Source organism: Trachemys scripta, chromosome 1, assembly GCF_013100865.1.
Source record: "Trachemys scripta elegans isolate TJP31775 chromosome 1, CAS_Tse_1.0, whole genome shotgun sequence".
Lineage (NCBI taxonomy): Eukaryota > Metazoa > Chordata > Testudines > Emydidae > Trachemys > Trachemys scripta.
In genome coordinates, this window is record NC_048298.1 from 251,509,711 (window position 1) to 251,531,951 (window position 22,241).

The window sequence follows — 22,241 nt, forward strand, 5'->3', positions numbered from 1 at the left end:
AGGTTGACAGTACGCTGTGTGAAAAAATACTTTGTGTTTGTTTAAACCTGCTATCTATTAATTTCATTTGGTGACCCCTTGTTCTTGTATTATGAGAAGGAGTAAATAACACTTTCTTATTTACTCTCTCTATGCCACTCATGGTTTTATAGACCTCTATCATATCCCCCCTTAGTCATCTCTTTTCCAAGCTGGAAAGTTCCAGCCTTATTACTCCCTCCTCACACGGAAGCCGTTCTATACCCCTAATAATTTTTGTTGCCCTTTTCTGAACCTTTTCCAATTCCAATATATCTTTTTTGAGATGGGGCGACAACATCTGCATGCAGTATTCAAGGTGTGGGCGTACCATGGATTTATACAGAGGCAATATGATATTTTCTGTCTTATTATCTATCCCTTTTTTTGATGATTCCCAACATTCTGTTCGCTTTTGACTGCCGCTGCACATTGAGTGGATGATTTCAGAGAACTATCCACAATGACTCCAAGACTCTTTCTTGAGTGGTAACAGCTAGTTTAGACCCCATCATTATATATGTATAGTTAGAATTATGTTTTCCAATGTGCACTACTTTCCCCAACAATTTCAGAGATTAGGGACACTTTCCAGGAATACACAATTGCTATAGAGTATAGATCACTCTAACCTAAAAATGTTTTTTTGCCTCTTCCCATCTCTAATTCATTCATTAAATCACTTCAATGTCATATTATTTCTCTCTCATTCCTCTTTACGTGTTTGTCTCTTCTTTTTCACCATTCTTTGTCCCTATATTCTTCTGAAAAAGGAAAATCCCCACTCCTCTAATTGTCTCTTTCACAATCACTCCCGATTCTAATCTTCAGAACATTGTCTCTTTCCTGTTTTGTTATTACTATTTGTATTGCAGGAGCACACATTGTCCTAGGAACTGTACACCTCCACCTCCCAAACCAAAAAATATAGTCCCTGCCCCAAAGAATTAACAGTCTAAGTACAAGTAACAATAAGTGAAAAATATATAGGGGAGCATGTTTTAACCAAGAGCCAATTAAAATAATTGATATAATTAATAGTCATAGCACATCAGGTCCCCTTCTCTCCTTCACATTTCCCTTTACTTCTGCATTCCTGTCTCCCTGAACCCTGCTTCCTGTACCCAACTGTTACGCTGGTCATGCAACTATTTCTCTACCCTTGCTGGTGTGGCCTCTTCATCCCAGGTCTTCAGTAGCTCCCTTTTGTATAGATATTGTTTAGTTTTTATTAGAGCTTAGCACAAAAGTTACACAATTGGTGGTAACTTCAGAGTGGCAATAAGTTAAATAACTTCTATTCAAACAAGCAGAATGATAAATATCACTTTTTTTACTAATGCATTTTCTTTGCCCTTTGGAGAAAATGAAATCAGCTCCTTTGAATATTCCCCTACCCCCTCCACCCCCACCCAGGGAAGGTAGCATCCCTTACCAATATAGTCAGCATCTTTTGAAGCCAACAGCTCCTTTTTAAAATACAAATGTCTTGTGTCCTTTATCAACATCACATGAAGAAAATGTTAAATGATGTACTGTATGTAGGATATGCAATTTTTTTTCTGCATTGGTTCATAACTCTCTGATCACAATACATGTAAACAACTGTCAAGAGGATAACAGTTTTTAATCAGATTCATTAGCAATGTCTGACGTTGTACTGCTGCAGGGAGGATAAAGAAGATTAGGCCAAGTCAGCGGTTCTCAAACGCCCTCTTTTTAATGGGGTCTCCAGGGCTTCCATTAGACTTGCTGGGGCCTAGGGCCACAGCCAAAGCCTGAGCCCTGCTGCCTGGGGCCAAAGCTGAAGCCTGAGAGGTGGGTGGCGGGGCTCAGGTTACAGGCCCCCTGCCTGGGGCTGAAGCCCTCTCCCCCAGGGCGGCAGGGCTAGGATAAGCTCAGGCTTCAGTCCCCCCTCCTGGAGTCATTTAGTAATTTTTGTTGTCAGAAGGTGGTCATGGTGCAATGAAGTTTGAGAACCACTTGGCTATGTTTACACTACCACTTATGTCAGCAAAACGTATGTCCCCCTAAGCGACATAAGTTACACCGGCATAAGTGGTAGTGAGCACAGTGCTATGTCGGTGGGAAAACTACCGCTGCTCATTAGGGGTGGTTTAATTATGTTGACAGGCGAGCTCTCCCCTGTCAGCATAGAGCGGCTACACAAGAAATCTTATAGCGGGACAGCTGCATCAGTACACCTGTGCCACTGTGAATGCTAAGGCAAAAATCTCCAACAACTGTGCACGTGGGCGCGCACACACCTAGAATGGAATGGATACGATCAACACATCTCGAAGAACAACAGTTACGAAAAGGTAACCATTTTTTCTTCTTCGAATGCTTGCTCATGTCGATTACATTCTCAGCGACTCACAAGCAGTATCCTCAAAGGTGGGCTCGGAGTTCATGGTCTTGCAGCTTGTACACTGCTCAACTAAAGCCAGCATCATCCTAGGCCTGCGGGATAAGTTCATAATGGGATGTGAACGTGTGGACTGATGACCAGGTGGCTGCCCTACAGCTATCCTGGATTGTCGCTTGGGCTAGGATGATGCTCGTGCCCTGGATCAACGGGTGGTTATGATCGCCAGAGATGGCACCTTTGCCTAATCGTAGCAGCAGTGAATGTAGGCAGTGATCCAAGAAGAAATTCTTTGAGAGGACCCTGGACAACCTTTCATCCTGTCTGCCACCACAACGAACAATTGTGTTGACTTGCGGAATGGCTTAGTTCTTTCAATGAAGAAGGCTAGCGCCCCCTTCGGATGTCTAGAGAATGCAGCTAACGCTCTTCTTCTGACTTATGCGGCTTTGGAAAAAAGACAGGTAAATAAATGTCTTGGCCCATATGAAAGTGTGAGACCATATTGGGCAGGAAGGCCAGGTGTGGCCATAGCTGGACCTTGTTTTCGTAAAAGACTGTATAGGGTCGTTCTGAGGTAAGTGCCTTAATCTCAGAGACCCTGCGAGCAGAAGTTATTGCAATCAAGAACACGACCTTCCAGGAAAGGAGGAGGAGAGAGCAGGAAGCCAGAGGCTTGAAGGGGGGTCCTGTCAATCAGGACAATACAAGATTCATGGGGTCCCTGACATGTGGGTAGAGGGGCTCGAAGACCTTGAGGAACCTGGCAGTCATGTCTTGGGTGAAAACCAACCTGCCCTTGAGCGGTGGATGGAAAGCTGAAATAGCAGCCAAATGAACCTTAATAGTTGAAAAGGACAGAGCTTGGAGCTTGAGATATAGAAGGTAGTCCAGGATCAACTGCAGCAAGGTCGTCCAGGCAGAATGCCTTTATCTGAGGACCAACATGTGAATCGCTTCCATTTGGCCAAGTAGGTTGCCATGGTGGTGGGCTTACTGCTGTTGGACGCTGGCCAAGCACTCCTGCTCCTCTGCATTTAACCATGCAGCAGCCAAACTGTCAGGTCCAGCGCTGCCACAATTGGGTGCAGCAGACAGCCATGGTTTTGGGACAGCAGGTCCAACCAGCGCAGTAGCTGTAACGAAGCAGCCACCGAGAGGTCCAGCAGTGTGCCGAACCAGTGTTGGTGCGGCCAAGCTGGCGCTATGAGGATCACCTTCGCCCTGTCCTGCTTGATCTTCATGCGGACTCTGTGGATCAAGGGAACTGGAGGGAAGGTGTTCATTAGAGCCCCCAACCATGGGAGGAGGAAAGAGTCCGACAGGGAGCCTCTGTCAATTCCCGAATGGAGCAGAAAGAGTGGTACTTCCTATTCTGCCTGGATGCGAACACGTCCATCTGGGGAGTCCCCCACCTTTGGAAGGAGATGCTGACTACCCACTCGTTGCAAGATGAGAAGGTCTTGTTCAGGCGATCTGCCAAAGCATTCCTGGCCCCGGGGAGTGGAGCGTCCGTGAGATGGATGTTATGTTGTACGTGGAAGTCCCATAGCTGAGCTTCTTGGTAAAGGTCAGACAATCTGGCTCTGCCATGCTTGTTGATATAGAACATAACCGCTGTATTGTCTGTCAGGACCCGGACCCCTTGTTCTTTATGTGAGGTAGGAAAGCATGGCAGGCCAAGCGACATTGATGTGTAGGGAGCAATCGAGACTCGACCAATGATCTTGTGTGCTGAGATCGTCGAGGTGGGCTCCCCACCCCAGGTCCAAAGCATCAGAGTTGAAGGTAACCGACAGCGGTGAGTCCGTGGACAGATCTCCCTTCAACACCGATGCAGGATTTTTCCATCATGCGAGTGATGACAGGACATGGTCCAGGATCTTGACTACATGGTCCATGCTGTGTCTGTTCGGGATGTAGTCCGATGGCAGCCATGTCTGTAACGGCCTGAGGTGGAGCTGTGCATGTCAGACCATGTTAGTACAGGCTGCCATGTGGCCCAACAACCGCAGGCACGTGTGAGAGGTAGTGAGAGGATGGGCTTGCATGGACGAGACTGGGTCTGCCATAGCTTGGAACCGGGTCTCGGGGAGGAAGGCCCTGGCCTGAGTAGAGTTGAGGACTGCTCCAATGAACTGTGCCGGAACTAAGATTGACTTTTTCTTGTTTATTAACAGCCCCAGGTTGTGGCAGGTGGAGCAAATCAGGTTGAGATGGCGCTGTACCTGATCCCGGGATCAGCCTTTTATTAACCAGTCATCGAGGCAAGGATAAATTTGTACACTTTGGCACCCCAGGTATGCGGCCACTTGCGCTATAAGAACCACTAATACTCTTGCAATGCAAGACAAGGAGCTCCGACCAATTGTCATGGGCGGTAAGAAGGAACTGAGAGGGTGTAGGACCGGCGATGCCTAATATACCAATGCATGAGCGTAGCATTTAAGGGGCATGACAGACAGCCCTACAGATACTGCTAAGGCAAAAATCTCCGACAACTGTGCACGTGGGTGAGTACACACCTAGAATGGAATCAACATGAACAAGCACTCGAAGAAGAATTAATAGTTGCTATACAAATATGCGACTTCTACTGTGGTTTACCATGGCTCAGTGAGCTGGAACATGAGGCCAGCCAGCAATGCTCTGACTATGAGATAGCTAAGTACAATCTTAAATCTTCGGTGGTTGAAAAATAAATCCTGCCCCTAAAACAAAGATCAATGAGGTGACTACTGTGGGTGACTGACTGATTTTTATTCTTTCTTAGTTTAAGATTCCCTTCGGTGACACACAACTATGTCAAATGTAGTTGAAGGGGCAGATTTTGATCTTAACCACATTGGGTTAAAATTGGAGTAATTTCACTGAAGTCAATGGAACTGCTCTGAATTTATAGCATTATAACTGAGAGCAGAATTGGAGCCCACTTTTTACTGGGCTTTAAAACTGTTTAAAAATAAAACCTTTTCATCTCAGTTACACGGGCTAGTTCAAACCTGGTGTACCATGGTTCCCATCACAAATAGTCAATTCATGAAGATAATCCCTAACATTCTCAAATGCACATGTGGGCTAATCCCTGATCTCTAACTCTGATACTCAGAAAGCTTTGGAGCAGGGACTGGGTCACACATCATGGGCACTACTACAGAACAAAGAATAATGCAGGAAATAAAAGGGCACAAGGGAGGAGAGTGAGAAAGGGAGGGAAATGGGAGTGGATTATTTCAGAGGACATAGCAGGAAGAAAGCAGGATGGAGTTTATTTAGATTTTATGCTTAAAATCCTTGCGATTGGGATACAATGACATATAGGCATGCCTCCCATTGGGTGATTGGGGGTAGCCTGACCAGGGGAAACCCAAAATAGTTGCACTGCTTCTCATGGAATAAGGTGCTGTGAACAAATAGTATCTAGGAGAAGGATAGCTGATTTCAAAACAGGACAGTCAGAGATCCCTTAGCCTCTTCAGGCAAGCTTGTTTAGGAGAATGAAAACTGATTTCAAATGCGAACAGTCTGAGCTCATTTGCCTTGAAAGGCAAGCAGACTAGGATGGAACCACTAATACCTGTTCCTAGCAAGCCGCATCAGTCTATCACAGGGCTTTCCCATGAGCTGTATAGGCTAGATTGGCCTAACAAACCATTACATAGGAAACACGCTTGTTATAGAAATAGTACACCAAACCAAACTGATTTATGCAGATTTCAATCCAGACCTTTCAGGCCTAACAAATGGAAAGGGTCATAGATTTCAGACAACTGCTAAACATATTACATGCGTCATAAGATGGAATGTTAGAACTCTATTTGCTCTAAGCCAGACTGTGCTAATAGCAGAGAAGTTAAAGAAATTCTATGTTTCTCTTGCTGCCATACAGGAGGTACAATGACTGGTACAGGAGAGTTAACAGTTGGAAAGCATAGAGATGGGGCTGCTATAGAAGTGGACAAGAGAACAATTATTTCAATGAACTGCTGGAAACCGGTATCTGAGTGGATTGTCATAGCAAGGTTTACTACTGACTACAATAAGCTATGCATAACTGTGATCTGCTATTATGCACCAACAGAAGCAGCAAAAGAGGAGGAGGAGGAGGGATTTTATCAACAGCTGGATAGCATTGTAGATGAGATTCCTGATCATGATATGATCCTGATAATGGGAGATATGAATGCAAAGGTTGGTAACACACATGACAAGCAAATGCATAGTGTTAGACCACAAGGCATCGGGATGGCAAACAATGGGGAAAGCTTAAGAACTTGCTGTGAGAGAAAAATCTGATTTTTGGTGGTATTTGTTTTCCTCAAAAAGACATGTACATGGTTACATGCAACTCACCAGATGGTCAAACCAAAACCAGACTGACTACATTATCATCAGTGAAAAGCATAGGTAGTCATTGTTAGATGCTAGAGTTTATAAAAGTGCCAGTTTGGCAATGATCATGAACTATGAATGCGCAAGACAGATTAAATTAAAGTCAAAGAAAGAGATGGGTGCAACTAAAGCCAAACTTGAACTTGATAAGTTAAAGTACAGCTTTGTGAGAGAGGCATATAAGGTGATGCTTGGAGGGCATTTTTGGTCATTAATATGTGATGATAAAGAAATCTTGCTACTGACTGAATGGGAAATAGTCAAGGAAGCAATACAAAACACAGTGAAGGAAGTTATTGGAAGGCATAAGCAAACAAGGAAAAGATGGATAAGCAACAAAACAAGAATATTATAGGGAAAGTATAAACAAGCCAAGAAAGTGAAAGAAGTGAAAGTATTATGCAAAGCAGTGAAGAAATCACAAAGATTGGATAAGCAAAAAGTTTTGGAAAGAAGAGGCTCAATTACTAGAGGAGGCATCACAAAAACAATATACAAAAGCATATATACAAAATATACAATACACTAAAAGGTTAAATTGGATGGAAACACAATCAGGCCAGTGATGCGAGCAGTAAAAAAGGCTACTGATGAACTATCAAATGCCAAAAGAGGTGCTAGAAGTATGTAAGGAGCATTTTGACAAAGTGTTGAACCCTGCAGTTCATCCAGATGCAAGCATTCTAGACATGTTAGAAGAACAGAGAAGCTTGCAAGGCAGAATGCATATCAGAACTGAACCATCATCAGATGAAGAAACAGAAAGAGCAGTAAAGCAGTTAAAAATGGTAAAGCTGCAGGGATAGACAATATAACAGTTGAGTTGCTAAAAAACAACAAGAAAGGGCTATTGAAGTATTAGGAAAAAAAACACAAGAAGGTAAGGGAGCAAGAGGAGGTACCAGATGACTAACTAAAGGCAATAACTCTATCAATCTTCAAGAAAAGAGATCCTGCCAATACAAAAAATTAGAGCGGTATAAGTTTATTGTCAGTACTACAAAAAAAAATCATGATCAAAGTCATTGTTAACAAATTAAGGCCAGTTTTAGAGGAAATGGTAGATGAGGAAAGACCTTGTACAGTAATTGGAGTCCTTTGAGATGTGCGGTCCCTATCTGGGATGGGATGGGGGAGGGGGAATACACCCACACTCCATGAGCCTGAGAATGGAAGCTAGTAGTGTCCATTGGTCTGTGCCTGCATGCTTTTCCTTCAGCTCCCAATTCAGGGCATAAATGGCAGTGCGGAAAGACCACCGCTCCAGTTCCCTTTCTGTTGTGAATTGACAAGGGTAAGGTTCCACAGCAGAGGGGAGGGAGGGCGGTGGTGGAAAGCTGATAGCTACCCCACATCTCAAAAAACACCAGTTACTCTACAAAAGGTAAGTTACTTCTGTATCTTTGAGTGATGGTCTCTGTTCATTCCACAGAGGTGACTGACAAGCTCTTCACTGAGAAGGTGTGAGGGTCTCTGGTACTAATGACTGGAGAATGCTATGCCAAAAGCTGGGTCAGCTGCAGGAACTTGCACCAACACACAATGTTTTGTAAAGGAATGGATAGAAACCCATATTGCCATTTCACAGATTTCAATGAGAGGAACATCTCAAAGTGAGGTTTACGAAGCGGTTTTGACTGTACTTGACTGGGCCCTCATACCCAGTGGACGAAGGGTGTGTCAACACATAACACAGCTGAATGCAGCCTGAAATCCATTTAGAAAGTTCTGGGAAGAGATCACTTCCCTTCTCATCAACCCATGAAAGATTCAAACAAACAGTCTAAGCGATTACCTAAAGGATTTTGTTCTTTGTCGGTAGAACGCCAAAGCTAGATGGACATCCGGAGAATGAAGTCTCATTTCCTCACTGGTGACGTGAGATAAGAAAGGTAAATGAACTGTCTGATTCAGATAAAAGCCCCAGATTACTCTGGGGTAAAGTTAGGGTGAAGTCTTAGAGGAATTTTGTCCTCATGAAGATTGTGTGTGGCGGATCAGACATAAGGGTTTCCAGATTGAGCACCCATCTAGCTGAAGAGATGGCCATTAGAAAGACAATCTTCACTGACAGGGGAGCTCAAGAACATGAGGCTAAGTGTTTGAATGGAGGTTTAGATAATGCTGGGAGTACTAGATTAAGGTCCCAGGATGGGATGAGTTTTGTCATGAGAGGAAAGATTCTAATAAAACCCTTCAGAAAATGTACCGTTATGGGATGAGTGAAAATGGAGTGCTTGCCAATCAGAGGGAAACAAGTGCAAATAGGTGCTAGATGCACTCATATGGAGCAAGGAGATTGTCGTGGAAAAAGTCACCCATGCATTGATTTTAGTTCACAGACTCAAGCCTGAGGCCAGTTTATTGCAATACATACCAATGCGTTGGGGTAGCAGTCCAAAAACTACCACACCCAGCACAGCACGCAGGCTGCTTTTATTCTTACAAACCGCAAACATAGTACAAGTTATACGTCATTTACAAAAACAAGCTTCCCCCCTTTATTCCCGGCACCCCCCCTTCGGTATTTTCCGAGAATGGGGTGCAGAGTGGGGGGGTTCCCCCATTCTGGTCAGGACTTGGCATTTATCCGGGGTATATTCTCAGCAGGGTGTATAGTACCTTCCGGGGTGTTACGGTCAGTGTATCGGGGAGGGGTTGACAGGACGCTCAAAGAAGGTATCTAATTGGCTAGTTTTGCATTTAGCTGGAATTACAGGGTGCTCACAGGAGAAGTTTGCATTTAGCTAGAAATTCGGGGGGGGGGGGGGGTTGTAGAGCACCCAAAGGAGAAGCTGCATTTAGTCAGTTTGCATTCAGCTAAAGTTACCTATTGCTTCACACAAGCGGTTATTATATTTCATCAACCATGAACATATTTCATTAGTGCTGTTGCTGAGGCTTTTTATTCTTTCCCTCCTTGCCCCCGCCCCCTCCTCTGGTCATGACCCTTGACCGAGTTTGGCAGGAGGCTGTCTCACTTAGCCTAGTTCAGGCTTGTGGCCTGCAGGGCGGGCCTATATGACAAGTCTTCGCCAATGTTCTGAACGGTGCAAGGGAGGCCAGCCAGGCCTATTCCCCTACAGGATAGACAAATGATCTTTAAGGAAAGATATTCCAAAATGACAGGGATTTCAGAATCCTCTGGGGTTATCTGGAGACATTGGCAGCAGATAGAAAACCTTTTCCTTTTTTGCCATTTAGTACTTTCTTAAGGACTCTTTCCTACTATTAATAATAGTGGATTGGATTCCCACAAACATGATTTTACTAAGCTCAACAACTTGTGATGCTGACAGACCAGGCATCAGTTCCTGCCAGGGTCCCCATTTCTCAATTGAACACTGATAGATGCATAGCTGGAATCTGTCTGGTTCACTTGTGAGTTAATATTGATAAAACAGGTATTAGAATTATAAGAAAGCATGTAGTGTTTGGACTATTAAATACTTGTGAGTTGCAACATGCATCAATAATAAATAATATAATATATGGAGATATACCTATCTCATTTGCATTTGGTGTAACTGCTGAGCCTCAACCCTAATCTTTAACAACAGCTTGCAAGACTATTTGTGTGTATGCAATGCATATCTAGAATATTGCTTGTGTCTACACTTGATTAATGAACTGTTGATTGTATACTGAGGTGGTCCTGGGTGAATTAATAAATTGTTGATTAGTTAAGAATAACCAAGTTTACTGATTTGAGAAAGACTGTACAAGCCAAATGTTGACCTGAAAAGAACCTAGAGTTAAAGTGAGTAAGCTAACACGCCCTAGACTCAATAAAAAAAATCCTATTAGACTTCATTCGAATATTGGCGATAACACTCAAATTGGCAAATGTAGTTTGCTAGATTTCAACTTTAAAAATCTAACTGGCATCTCAGCATGTTCATAAAAACTGACTCCCTTTTCATGCTTATAAAGCAGGATCACTCCTGTTTTTTGAGAGTGTTTCTTTCCTTCCTTCGTCTCATGTCCCCACCTGGAAGAGTCTTTTGCTCGGCTCCTATCAGCTCCAGACCTGGGAGTCACCGTGCTTAGAGGGACACTTCTTGGTGCCTCTGTCCCATGTACAGGGTGATCTGATGGGCCCGGATTGGACTCCCATAGGATGATACATCAGGAATCTGAGAAGCCTATACTCACAGGCTTGACTAGTTCAACTTGGGAAGGACTGGCAAATAGTGAACTTTGAGGGGACGTGAATTTCCCTGAGGCAACAATGGCACCTGAAGTGGCTGTCACTGACTGAGAAGGGTTGGGGCAGAAAATGCCAGGATCTTGGGCATACTATATTGGGGGTGGAGCAGAGAAAGAGCACGGACATGTATGGAAAGAGGGAAACTCCTTAGGCCCTAACTATTAAGGGTACTAAACTATGCAATCTAACTATAAAAACTTGACTAGAACCGTCTAAAACTATGTCTAAGAACTTACAGTATATTTACAGTTCAAGGCTGAAAAACCTACCAAGTGCTGTAGACACTGAAGAGGTTCCATCTCAGATCACAGGCACAAGAAAAGGAAAGGCAGTTGATTCACATTTCTCCTTATGTCCCCTGTTCGGATCACAAGGAAGAAAAGGATGTAGGCATGAACCAGCAGACATTGTTAGCATGAGGCACATGGAGTGCATGAGTACCCTCAATATAATACAAATAGGGACTATCACTAGATGTACAGTGCAGCTTCAGACCAGTCTAAAGTTGCATTGATCAGATATACATGCTCTGACAACTGATGGGAAAAAAGCAAAGATTAAAGATATCACTGGTCTACAAATTTTGAGAAGTCGTCTGCTTCAGAGATAAAATGTGCTATTTATTATGTATTTTGATGTGCTGAATTCAAATATGACAATTAAAACAACTGATTGGCTACTGTTTCTAAGATATTTAAGTTTTTACATTTTATGTCTATGTATATTGTGTAGATAGTAGAGTTTTAATCATAAATTGTAAACCTAGGTCTTTTCATGTGTTTATGGTTGCTTTATATGATAATATTTCACCTGCCCTGTTTATGTAACACTTTAAAAATCAGCAAAAGGGTTATATCAATAAAATTTATTACAAAGCAAAAGGCAAAAAACTATTATGTACATAGTTTAGTCCTATTCAGTGTCTAGTCAGCGCTTCTTGGCTTGTCTCTTGTATTCATTAAATGGAGCATCTCCTGTCACTGTCCAGCAATAGTCTGCAAGCATTGATGGGCTCCATTTGCCCTGATAGCGTTTCTCCATTGTTGCAATGTCCTGGTGAAATCGCTCGCCGTGCTCGTCGCTCACTGCTCCGCTGTTCGGTGGAAAAAAATCTAGATGAGAGTGCAAAAAAATGTATCTTTAGTGACATGTTGCAACCAAGGCTTTTATATGCCTTGAGGAGGTTTTTCACCAACAACCTGTAGTTGTCTGCCTTGTTGTTTCTGAGAAAATTTATTGCCACTAACTGGAAGGCTTTCCATGCCATCTTTTCCTTGCCACGCAGTGCATGGTCAAATGCATCATCTCGAAGAAGTTCACGAATCTGAGGACCAACAAAGACACCCTCCTTTATCTTAGCTTCACTTAACCTTGGAAATTTTCCACGGAGGTCCTTGAAAACTGCTTGTGTTTTGTCAATGGCCTTTGACAAAGTTCTTCATCAAACCCAGCTTGATGTGTAAGGGTGGTAACAAAATCTTCCTTGATTCAACAAGTGGTGGATGCTGAACACTTTTCCTCCCAGGCTCCAATGACTGTCGGAATGGCCAATCTTTCTTGATGTAGTGGGAATCTCTTGCACGACTATCCCATTCGCAGAGAAAACAGCAGTACTTTGTGTATCCAATCTGCAGACCAAGCAAGAGAGCAACAACCTTCAAATCGCCACAAAGCTGCCACTGATGTTGGTCATAGTTTATGCACCGCAAAAGTTGTTTCGTGTTGTCATAGGTTTCCTTCATATGGACTGCATGACCAACGGGAATTGATGGCAAAACATTGCCATTATGCAGTAAAACAGCTTTAAGACTCCGATGAATCAATGAACAGTCTCCACTCATCTGGATCGTAAACGATGTTAAGGGCTGCCATCACACCATCGATGTTGTTACAGGCTACAAGATCACCTTCCATGAAGAAGAATGGGACAAGATCCTTTTGACGGGTCATGGAACATGGAAACCCTAACATCACCTGCCAGGAGATTCCACTGCTGTAGTCTGGAGCCCAACAGCTCTGCCTTACTCTTGGGGAGTTCCAAATCCCTGACAAGGTCATTCAGTTCACCTTGTGTTATGAGGTGTGGCTCAGAGGAGGAGGATGGGAGAAAATGTGGGTCCTGTGACATTGATGGTTCAGGACCAGAAGTTTCATTCTCTTCCTCGTCTGACTCAAGTGAGAATGATTCTGGTGCATCAGGAACCGGCAGTCCTTCTCCGTGGGGTACTGGGTGTATAGCTGATGGAATGTTTGCATAATGCACAGTCCACTTTTTCTTCTTTGACACACCTTTCCCAACTGGAGGCACCATGCAGAAGTAACAATTGCTGGTATGATCTGTTGGTTCTCTCCAAATCATTGGCACTGCAAAGGGCATGGATTTCTTTTTTCTGTTCAACCACTGGCGAAGATTTGTTGCACGAGTGTTGCAGCATATGTGTGGGGCCCACCTCTTGTCCTGATCTCCAGTTTTGCAGCGAAAATAAAGGTGATAGGCTTTCTTAACCATAGTGGTTATACTGCGCTTTTGGGATGCAAAAGTCACTTCACCACAAACATAGCAGAAGTTATCTGTACTGTTCACACAAGTACGAGGCATCTCTGCTCACTTTGGCTAAACAGAAATGTGTCCCTTTGCAAAATCAAACACTGACAAATAAGAAAGCACGATACTGTATGATTTCTAGAGCTGATAAAGGGCAATTTGTTCAGCAGAGTGATGTAAGCTTCGTTATGATTGCATCATCCATGACTTCTAGGAATAACATGATGCAATTCATATAATGCATGACGCAATACCAGCTTCAGATTGCATCATTCATTGTTTTGTCTAAAAAGCAAGTACTGTCCAAACCCAAATTTATTCATAGATCCAGTCAAAGATGTATTTTAGTCATTTCTGGTTTAAATTGAGATCCCTTCCCTTTATAACTCACTTATCCTCCGCCATTCCCAAGTCAAGGGTCGTATATACTGACCCAATAGCATATCTTGAAAACTAGAGCCAATCAACAATTTTAAGCATCATTTTCGTTCTCAGTGACCCAGAATTAGTAAAGTTTGACTACATTTATTTCAGAAGCATTTTGGCTGTAGAGCAGTGTATGTGCTGATTTCATCAACTTCATGAAGGCATTTGATTTAGTTTGAATGGAAGCATTATAGAAATTAGGAAAATCATACGGAGTTCCAGATAAGATAATTGGAATTACAAAAGCTATATACAAAATAGGGATGTAAATATCGTTTACCTGGTTAACCGATTAAAAGGAGAGGGGCTGTGGCTGCTTTGACTAGCGGGTGCAGGGCTGGGGCTGCTCCTGGGATTGGCCGGCACCGCCCAGCGCTGCTGCTGGGCTTGGCCCGCCGGCACGGCCTGTGGTTTCTGCTCTAGCCAGCCAGCATAGCCTGGGACTGCGGCTAGGGTCAGCTGGCCGGCACTGTCTGCAGGGTTGGGGCTGCTCCTGGTGGCTGGCAGGGCTGGGGTCGGCGGGCTGGCACAGCTGGGGCCGGTTAGCCATTTAACATCTCTAATGCAAAAACTCCTTCAGTGCTGTATGAATTGGCAGAAAATTAAGCAACTGATTAAAGTCGGAGTTTGATGTAAGAAAAAGGTATGAAATCACTGTCACCTTTCATCATGTTCTTAAACTGGACAGTAAGAATGTTAGATGAATTGAGGGGAGACACTTTGGATGATCTAGAGTTAAGGTCCTTAGTTTATGCAGATGACATTGTACAACTGGCAGCCACATTTGAATTAATAATGATACTCTTCACTATCTTGAAAAATTGGTGTAGTTAACTTGGACTTAATAAATGTCAAGAAGACAAAGCGGTTGCATCTTGGAAAAGGGACAATAGTTGAAGTGTTGAAATGCACCAGCAGTGAAACCCTAGTACAAGTAAAATTTGAAATGTACCTAAGAAGCTTGATCAGTGCTGACAGTTCCACCAAGGTTAAAAGTACATGTACCTTAGCTATAAGTGCTGTACAGAAACTGCCAGATTATGGACTGATAAAAACATTATGTTTGGTACCAAAGTGAAAATGTATCAAACCAGAGTACTACCACTATTGCTCTTTGGCCTTGAAGCAGCTGCATTAAATGAAACAGACATCAGAAGGCTGAAGGCAGTACAGATGAGGGTTCTTCGAAACATGGCAGCTATAAAGTGGAATTATTTTAAGACAAATGAAGAAGTTAGGAGAGTAGGATGTGAAATCAGGGTACAGGATTGGCTTCAGTCAAAAAGATTACGATGGTGGAGGCGCTGCAGAGACAAACAGATGATAGGATCCCAAAGAAAATCATGCAAACACAACCAAGATCAGTCCAACTACTGACTAGATGACTGGACCTCACATGCAGGGGACATGTGCAGGGTGGGTTTAACGAAGGAATAAGTCATGGACAGGAATGAATGGTGATGCTGTACTGCTCCCTGTGTCTGTAAAAATGCTCCAGGATGCAGAGAGGGAAAGATGAGAAATAACCAAATGAACACAGGTACCGAAAAGGAAATGGACAGGGGTTAATCTTCATGAAGGCAAACAGATGACAGTTAACTCATACACAAAAGAAAGATTTTTCTGTTTAACTAATTGTCTTGGGCTGCATCTGTCCCCAGTCCCTTCCTTGTCTGTATGTTCATATTTTTCGCCCCCAGTCCTGCAAACATGCACATGGGTAGTCCCATAGAAATCAGTGGGACCACTCATGTGCATAAAGTCATTTGTGTGTAAAAAGACTGTACAGACCTAGTACACGTATCTATACACCATCTCACACACACACACACACACACACACACACAGCTACTCGGCACTAGAAAGGCTTCATCGCTACCAGATCACTCAGTCAAATCAATTTATTATGTAAACATTCATTTAATGTAAATAAAAATACAAAAACTATTTATGTTCATTTGAAATCACTTGCTGAAGTTGATGACCACAGCCTCATCCATGTTTGCTTTGATGCCATGCTTAGGATGCTAGAGGTCACGTGAGCAGAGAAAGAGGGAGGAAACAGGTAAAGAAGGGGGAATGACACTTAAAAATGACATTTAAACTAACTTGACACATGCAGTGTTTTTTATTAATTGTTAAAAGATAACTATTATTTTTAATAAATGTAATAAGTCTGTAGTAATATGCATAAATCTAACCAATTCAAGCCTCTGCATATCTGCCCAGGTGTGTTTTTAATCACTAATGTACACTATCATTATTGCTTATGTACTGCACTGAGAAGAAGAGAACAGCCTACCATTTCAGTCATTCATCCTATTAAAAAGGAAACTATAATTCCAAATGCACCTTCACTCCCATAAGAACTGATAATGGCCACAAGACTCACCACTTCCTTTACCAAATACAGAAGTCATTTGTTTGCCTTGGCCTTCCCACACAGCAACAAAATATCACTTCTTTATATATTGTTTTTAGTTCTGGAAGAAGCTCAGAGAAAATGGTGAAGGGCACAATATAAGAACATGAACAGAAACTTAATGAGAAATTCTAGACTCCCTCTAATGAATATGGATATTCCATAAAAAAGACCTTATCTTCTAGTCTGGAAAAAGCATTCCTGGCTATACAAATTGGCCCTTCTCAAAGGCAGACTTCCCACTAATATCTGGAAAATTAACCTGAGTTGGGCTGAAAAAGTAACGTTTTCTTAGTGGATGTCTGTAAGTGTCAAGCAAACATTTGGGAGAGTGAGAGGGAACTTTTTGGATTTAATGGAACACAAATATGCCCCAGACCCAAATTTTAATTTACTGGATCCAGCCCTTCAATGATCTCGAAAAGCTTCATTCATGGCTAATGAGCTCAGATTATTCTTAGTAATGACAGGGCACAATCAGAGTTGCTGTGATATTTTTCTCCTAAAAGATGTAACATCAGGTCATCACACACCCTCTTCAAAACAAAATATACACACAATGCTGCCAAAGCTGTCCTTACTTCACAACTACTTCCTGAGCTGTCAGAAGGGACTCAGAAAGAAGGTACACGGGCTATAGCTAGTGAGTTTCTCATAGAAGGAAAAGCCTATCACTGCACTAACCTGGAGAAGATTATACTTCTTGGGTCCTAACTCCAAACATCCAAATATATTTTGAATCTTGCAGTAAGGTACAGTGTTTAGGTTTACAACTAGTGAAACTAAGGACAAGCTTTCCTTTCCTGCACTCAATGTGCCTCCAACCTGCACTAGACAGAGACTACATTTCAGGACAGAGGGAACAGTTTATTTTTATCTTCTCTTTGAATCCTCCCCACTCTATGTGCATACCTTGTGGCCTCCCCTATTCCTGGTTGTTCTATTAAGTGATTATCATTATGAGCCTAGGGTCTAGGCTGACCTACTAGTGAAAGGCTCTATCCAGAATCCTGAGAAATCCAGTCTACCAAGTGTCTTTACAGATGGTACAGAGGGTTGAATCTGATGATCTAAGAGGACCTTTCCACTCATAAGTATAGAATTACATCAAGATTCAGTCCATAAATATCTAAAGCAAGTCACTACTCTCAACAGATATCTGAGGAAAATTTTTCAGGAACATGCTTATCAGTCAGAAGCCTTTCTCCTTTTCTAGCCGGTATAGATTACAAATATGGCACTTCCTCTTATGGCTCACACTGCTGAAACAACATACCTGATATCAGAGGGGTAGCCATGTTAGTCTGTATCCACAAAAACAATGAGAAATCCGATGGCACCTTAAAGACTAACAGATTTATTTGGGGATAAGCTTTCGTGGATAAAAAAACCACTTCTTCAGATGCATTGAGTGAAAATTATAGAAACAGGAATAAATATATATTGGCGCATGAAGAGAAGGGAGTTACCTTACAAGTGGAGAACCAATGTTGAAGGCCAATTAGGTCAGGGTGGATGTGGTCTGCTCCCAATAATTGATGAGGAGGTGTTAACACCAAGAGAGGGTAAATTGCTTGTGTAGTAAGCCAACCACTCCCAGTCCCTATTTAACCCAAATTGACGGGGTTAAGTTTGCAAATGAATTGTAGCTCAGCAGTTTCTCTTTGAAGTCTGTTTTTGAAGTTCTTTGTTGATGAATGCTACTTTTAAATCTGTTATTGAGTGTCAAGGGAGATTGAAGTGTTCTCCTACTGGCTTTTGTATGTTACCATTCCCGATGTCTGATTTGTGTTCATTTATCCTTCTACGTAGAGACTGTTCAGACTGGTCAATGTACATGGAAGAGGGGCATTGCTGGCACATGATGGCATATATCACATTAGTAGATGTGCAGGTGAATGGTGTGGCTGGTGTGGTTGGGTCCTATGATGGTGTCGCTAGAGATGATGGAGTGAATGCCTTACCTGTACCTAAAACAATTTTGTTTCTTGAATTTAGAGACTAATGCCATTGTAAGTGATGCATGATTCTGCACTACCATGCTGATTAGAATGAATCATTATTGGTTTGGCAGTTGTAAAGGCATTTTAATACAAAATTCTGAGCTTTACAACTCCTCTGTTTTTCCTTTATCTGGAGAAAAACTCTGCTTCTTGCTGAAGAAGCCAATCAAGGAATTTAAACGTTTGGTATTTATTATTATAAAAGCTTATTTATCTTTCTAAAATACACTGAGTTTTGCAACTTGAGTACATAGCAAATCAACATAACTTACAACAATGGACATTTGCTCTTATTCTAGTCCCTGTCCTGTAGCTCTACAACACAGAAGTGTTAATAATGCTCACTGTCAGCTGCCCATTTTTAGATAAAGGAAGCTTTTTTTCGCAATACCAGCCTAGTCTCCTTGTCTCTAAAGCTGTTCTTTATTTTGCCAGACTTCTGCTTGCCCTAAGGACTGGCAAAACAGCTCAGAGATTCCACACCAGAAGGTCTGCTGCTCCGTATATGGATCACTGGCCACCTGTCCCAACTAATGGCAGACTGTGCCTATCAAAACACACTGCTTGCTTTGCCTGATGAGTTTCTGAAAGCTTCCTTCCTTCCAGGAGCGCCACAAAGCACCAGGAAGATGATGAGGAAAGGAGATCCAGGCATCCCTCTTATTAGCCACAATAGAGAAGCATCCTCCATTCCGCACCCCTCTGGCCAGAACATTACTTCTTTTATGATACCATGAGGATGAGTAGGGATTTACAGATGGTTTTGAAGCTAAGGACTATGCTATGACTTCAGTGAGTTTTTCCTCAGACAAAGAGATGGCAGCCTATGCTGAATACTGTGGTTTATTCATTGTTCATTAAAACTCAACAAAAACATATAAAGCACCATTCCCTTTCTTATACTAACCTCCAAAATTATTAATTGGTTCCAGATACACAGATATTTTAAGTCTACCAAAAAGATTAATCTGACAAGACTATGAAAGATTTTGTAATCATTTAGTAGAGGAGAGCAATACGCAATTTGAATTGTTTGAGCTCAGACCTTATCTCAACAATAAAAAATGCATGTTCCCATATTGTTTGCCATCTTCAAAATAAAGTTCAACACATTCAAAATAATGAGTCTCTTTAAGGCCAAGGACTAACACATTAACAAATGGGTGAAAAGATTTAATTTTTAATGCAGTTTCTCTTGAACAGACAAGTACTTGGTAAAATAGGAGTCTTAAACACAATGAAATATTATTGCAGACAATTATATTACATGTTAACAAAGGGAAGGGATGTACAAAATACACAGGCAGCCAACAAGCCCAAGATAAACAATGCAAAACATAAATTACATTTTGTCTTTACAATATACCCCATTCCTCTGAGAATTCCTGCACTGCAGATCACTCCTGCCTATTACACTTCCAAGAGAAATTAGAACATGTGGGTTTTCAAAGTACTGATTTCATGCATAACAAACTAATGTCAGGGGCAGAACACAGGAAAACATCCTTGCTCTCAGAAATTGTAATAACATCTTCATATTTACTCTATCTAGTACTACAGTCACAAGTGTTACAAAGTCAGTTATTTCTCTAAACTCAAATTAAATCATGTAAACCTAGAAACTTTCAGATAAACGTTATAAACAGTATATTTTTAAAGCATTTGCAGTAGTATAACAGCCACATAAACTGTCTTTTTAAGTATCTTTACTGGATATACACACATCCCGTATGCCAAAGAGACACTCGTCTGCACTGCCACTTCTATTTTAGTCCTCTTTGCAAAACAATGGAATCTTGGTAATCCAGTTCTAATACTAGCTTCAACCAATCATTACCAAAAATTTGCCAGGATTATAAAACAAAAAAGTTTTCTCTGCTATAAAAAGAATGCTCTCCATGGAAAGGGTGAAATATGTAGAAGAACACGAGTACACATGGTACTTTCAATATGAAGTATTACTATACATCAGGCCTTGGACTGTGTGAAATATAAAGTATTCTTACAATCCACAATATACCCCTCAAAGGCAAAACCAGTCATTATCTCTCTAAAGATCTTCTCCTTTAATGCATCAAACATCACCAAAGACGCTGCTTTTAAAATGGTTCATTTAAAAAAAGTAAAATTTGAGTTTAATAGATGAAAGCCAATATACATGAAAAGAAAACTTAGTCCACCTCATTGCAGAGGCAAGGTCTGCGACAAAGGGTTGAAGTCAAAGACTGTGTCAGACTGACATGCTGGAATCTAGGACTCTAGATCCTGCAATGATGGGATCCAGAGAGACAATTTATCAAACACTTTTGTTGTATTTGTCCCATAAAATTATTAGCAATTTTACTTTTCCATTTAGTGTACTTTAAAATTAACAAATTCTTACATTTTATAATCAAATATGGCTGTAACTAAGTTGATACATATTCTACAATGTATCTGTCATAAATATTGCTGCTAAAAAGGTGTCCCTCTTGAAAAAATATTTGATACACTTCTATCCTATTAGATCGTACGATTAGTAACTCTCTCCCAACAGAAAATCAGTTGATCCTTAACAGGACACTTTAGTAGAGCCTTCTCCTCCTTAGGGGCACAAGATAGTTTTACTACCTTGTTCTTAAGCATCTTGTAAAGTCTCGGTACTAATCTGAAACTTTACTTTTCATTTCAAAGGAAAACTTTATTCCAGAAGGGAAAAAAATCTTTTTCCAAAAACAGTTTTCAAAGGGCAGCTGTTTTTAAAAATTTATTTAGAAATAGCATTTGATTTCTTTGGGACCCTGAATGGAAAGAGACACCCTATGAGAAGATCACAATGAAGAATCAGGGCCCTACCTAGCATTGCTTGAGTAACAGAAGAAGACATCTTATTCTTATCTTATTTGCTACCTTTTTATTATGTAACTATTAATAACTGGAGGCTTTCTTCAACTTCTAATTCAATTTCTTCTAGTGAAATACTAACAATATTTAGTTCTTAAAGAACAGGCCACGGTTTTCCTGTGTGTAATTTTTAAATTAAACGGAATTCATTCAACACCACACTAATATCTTACTGTTAATAATGCCATATACCTATAACCTGCATAAAATCCAAGTGCACATTCTTTCATAACAAATGAATGTCACTCTAATCCATTTCAATTGCATAAATTCACTTTAAACTTTTATTAAACCAATTAGATCTGTAAAAAACAAGTTATCCCATATTAAACAGAATTGTTGTGATTATGATTAAGTGTTCCCTTTTCATGTAAAAGAGATGAAGTAAACATTTGTCACAAGGCTGTCTGAGTTGTGATAAGATCATTTTGATTTTCAACTACTTAAAAATAAAGCAACTGCCATGCCAACCCTCCTCTCTACACAAACTGCACACTAATCTTACAAAGCTAAATATAAAGAATGTACAACATTAGATTCATGATATCCCTATCTAGCCTCAATTGTAGGAAACAATCATAGAAATGCTAGGAAGCTGATGAATAACCATTATAGTGCACTGTACTACAGAATCTAAGGCAAATATCTCAGTATACAAAAAAGAAAGAAAGGAAGGCACATTGCATACACTTGCATTCCTGTTAATTTAGTTTTTGCTGGGTCAGTACTTAATTTTGGTTAATTAGGATTCTTAAAGATGTCTTTTTACTCTTTGAGCTTCATGTTGTTTACACTGAAGGCTATTGTTCTAAGCACAAAGGAAACTTAATTGCAGGAGAAAGTGACATTTAAGTGGCGCCCCCAGATGACAAAAGAAAAGCTTCTGTCAGCTAGGCTGATAGAGTTTGAGACCAAAGAATGGATTTTCTTCTTTGCCTGTTTGTGCAATTGTAACGCAATTTCAAGTAAGAAAT

At 41.3% G+C, this 22,241-nt stretch overlaps 1 protein-coding gene across 1 annotated transcript in view; it reads right to left on the reverse strand.

The window, feature by feature from the left end:
- HS6ST3 (heparan sulfate 6-O-sulfotransferase 3) overlaps window positions 1–22,241 on the reverse strand; it is a 522,545-nt gene that overhangs the window by 398,223 nt on the left and 102,081 nt on the right. Inside the window, exon 2 of the mRNA XM_034758247.1 lies at window positions 18,527–18,537. Within this exon, the coding sequence (XP_034614138.1) occupies window positions 18,527–18,537 (11 nt within the window). The remainder of the gene's footprint in view (window positions 1–18,526; window positions 18,538–22,241) is intronic.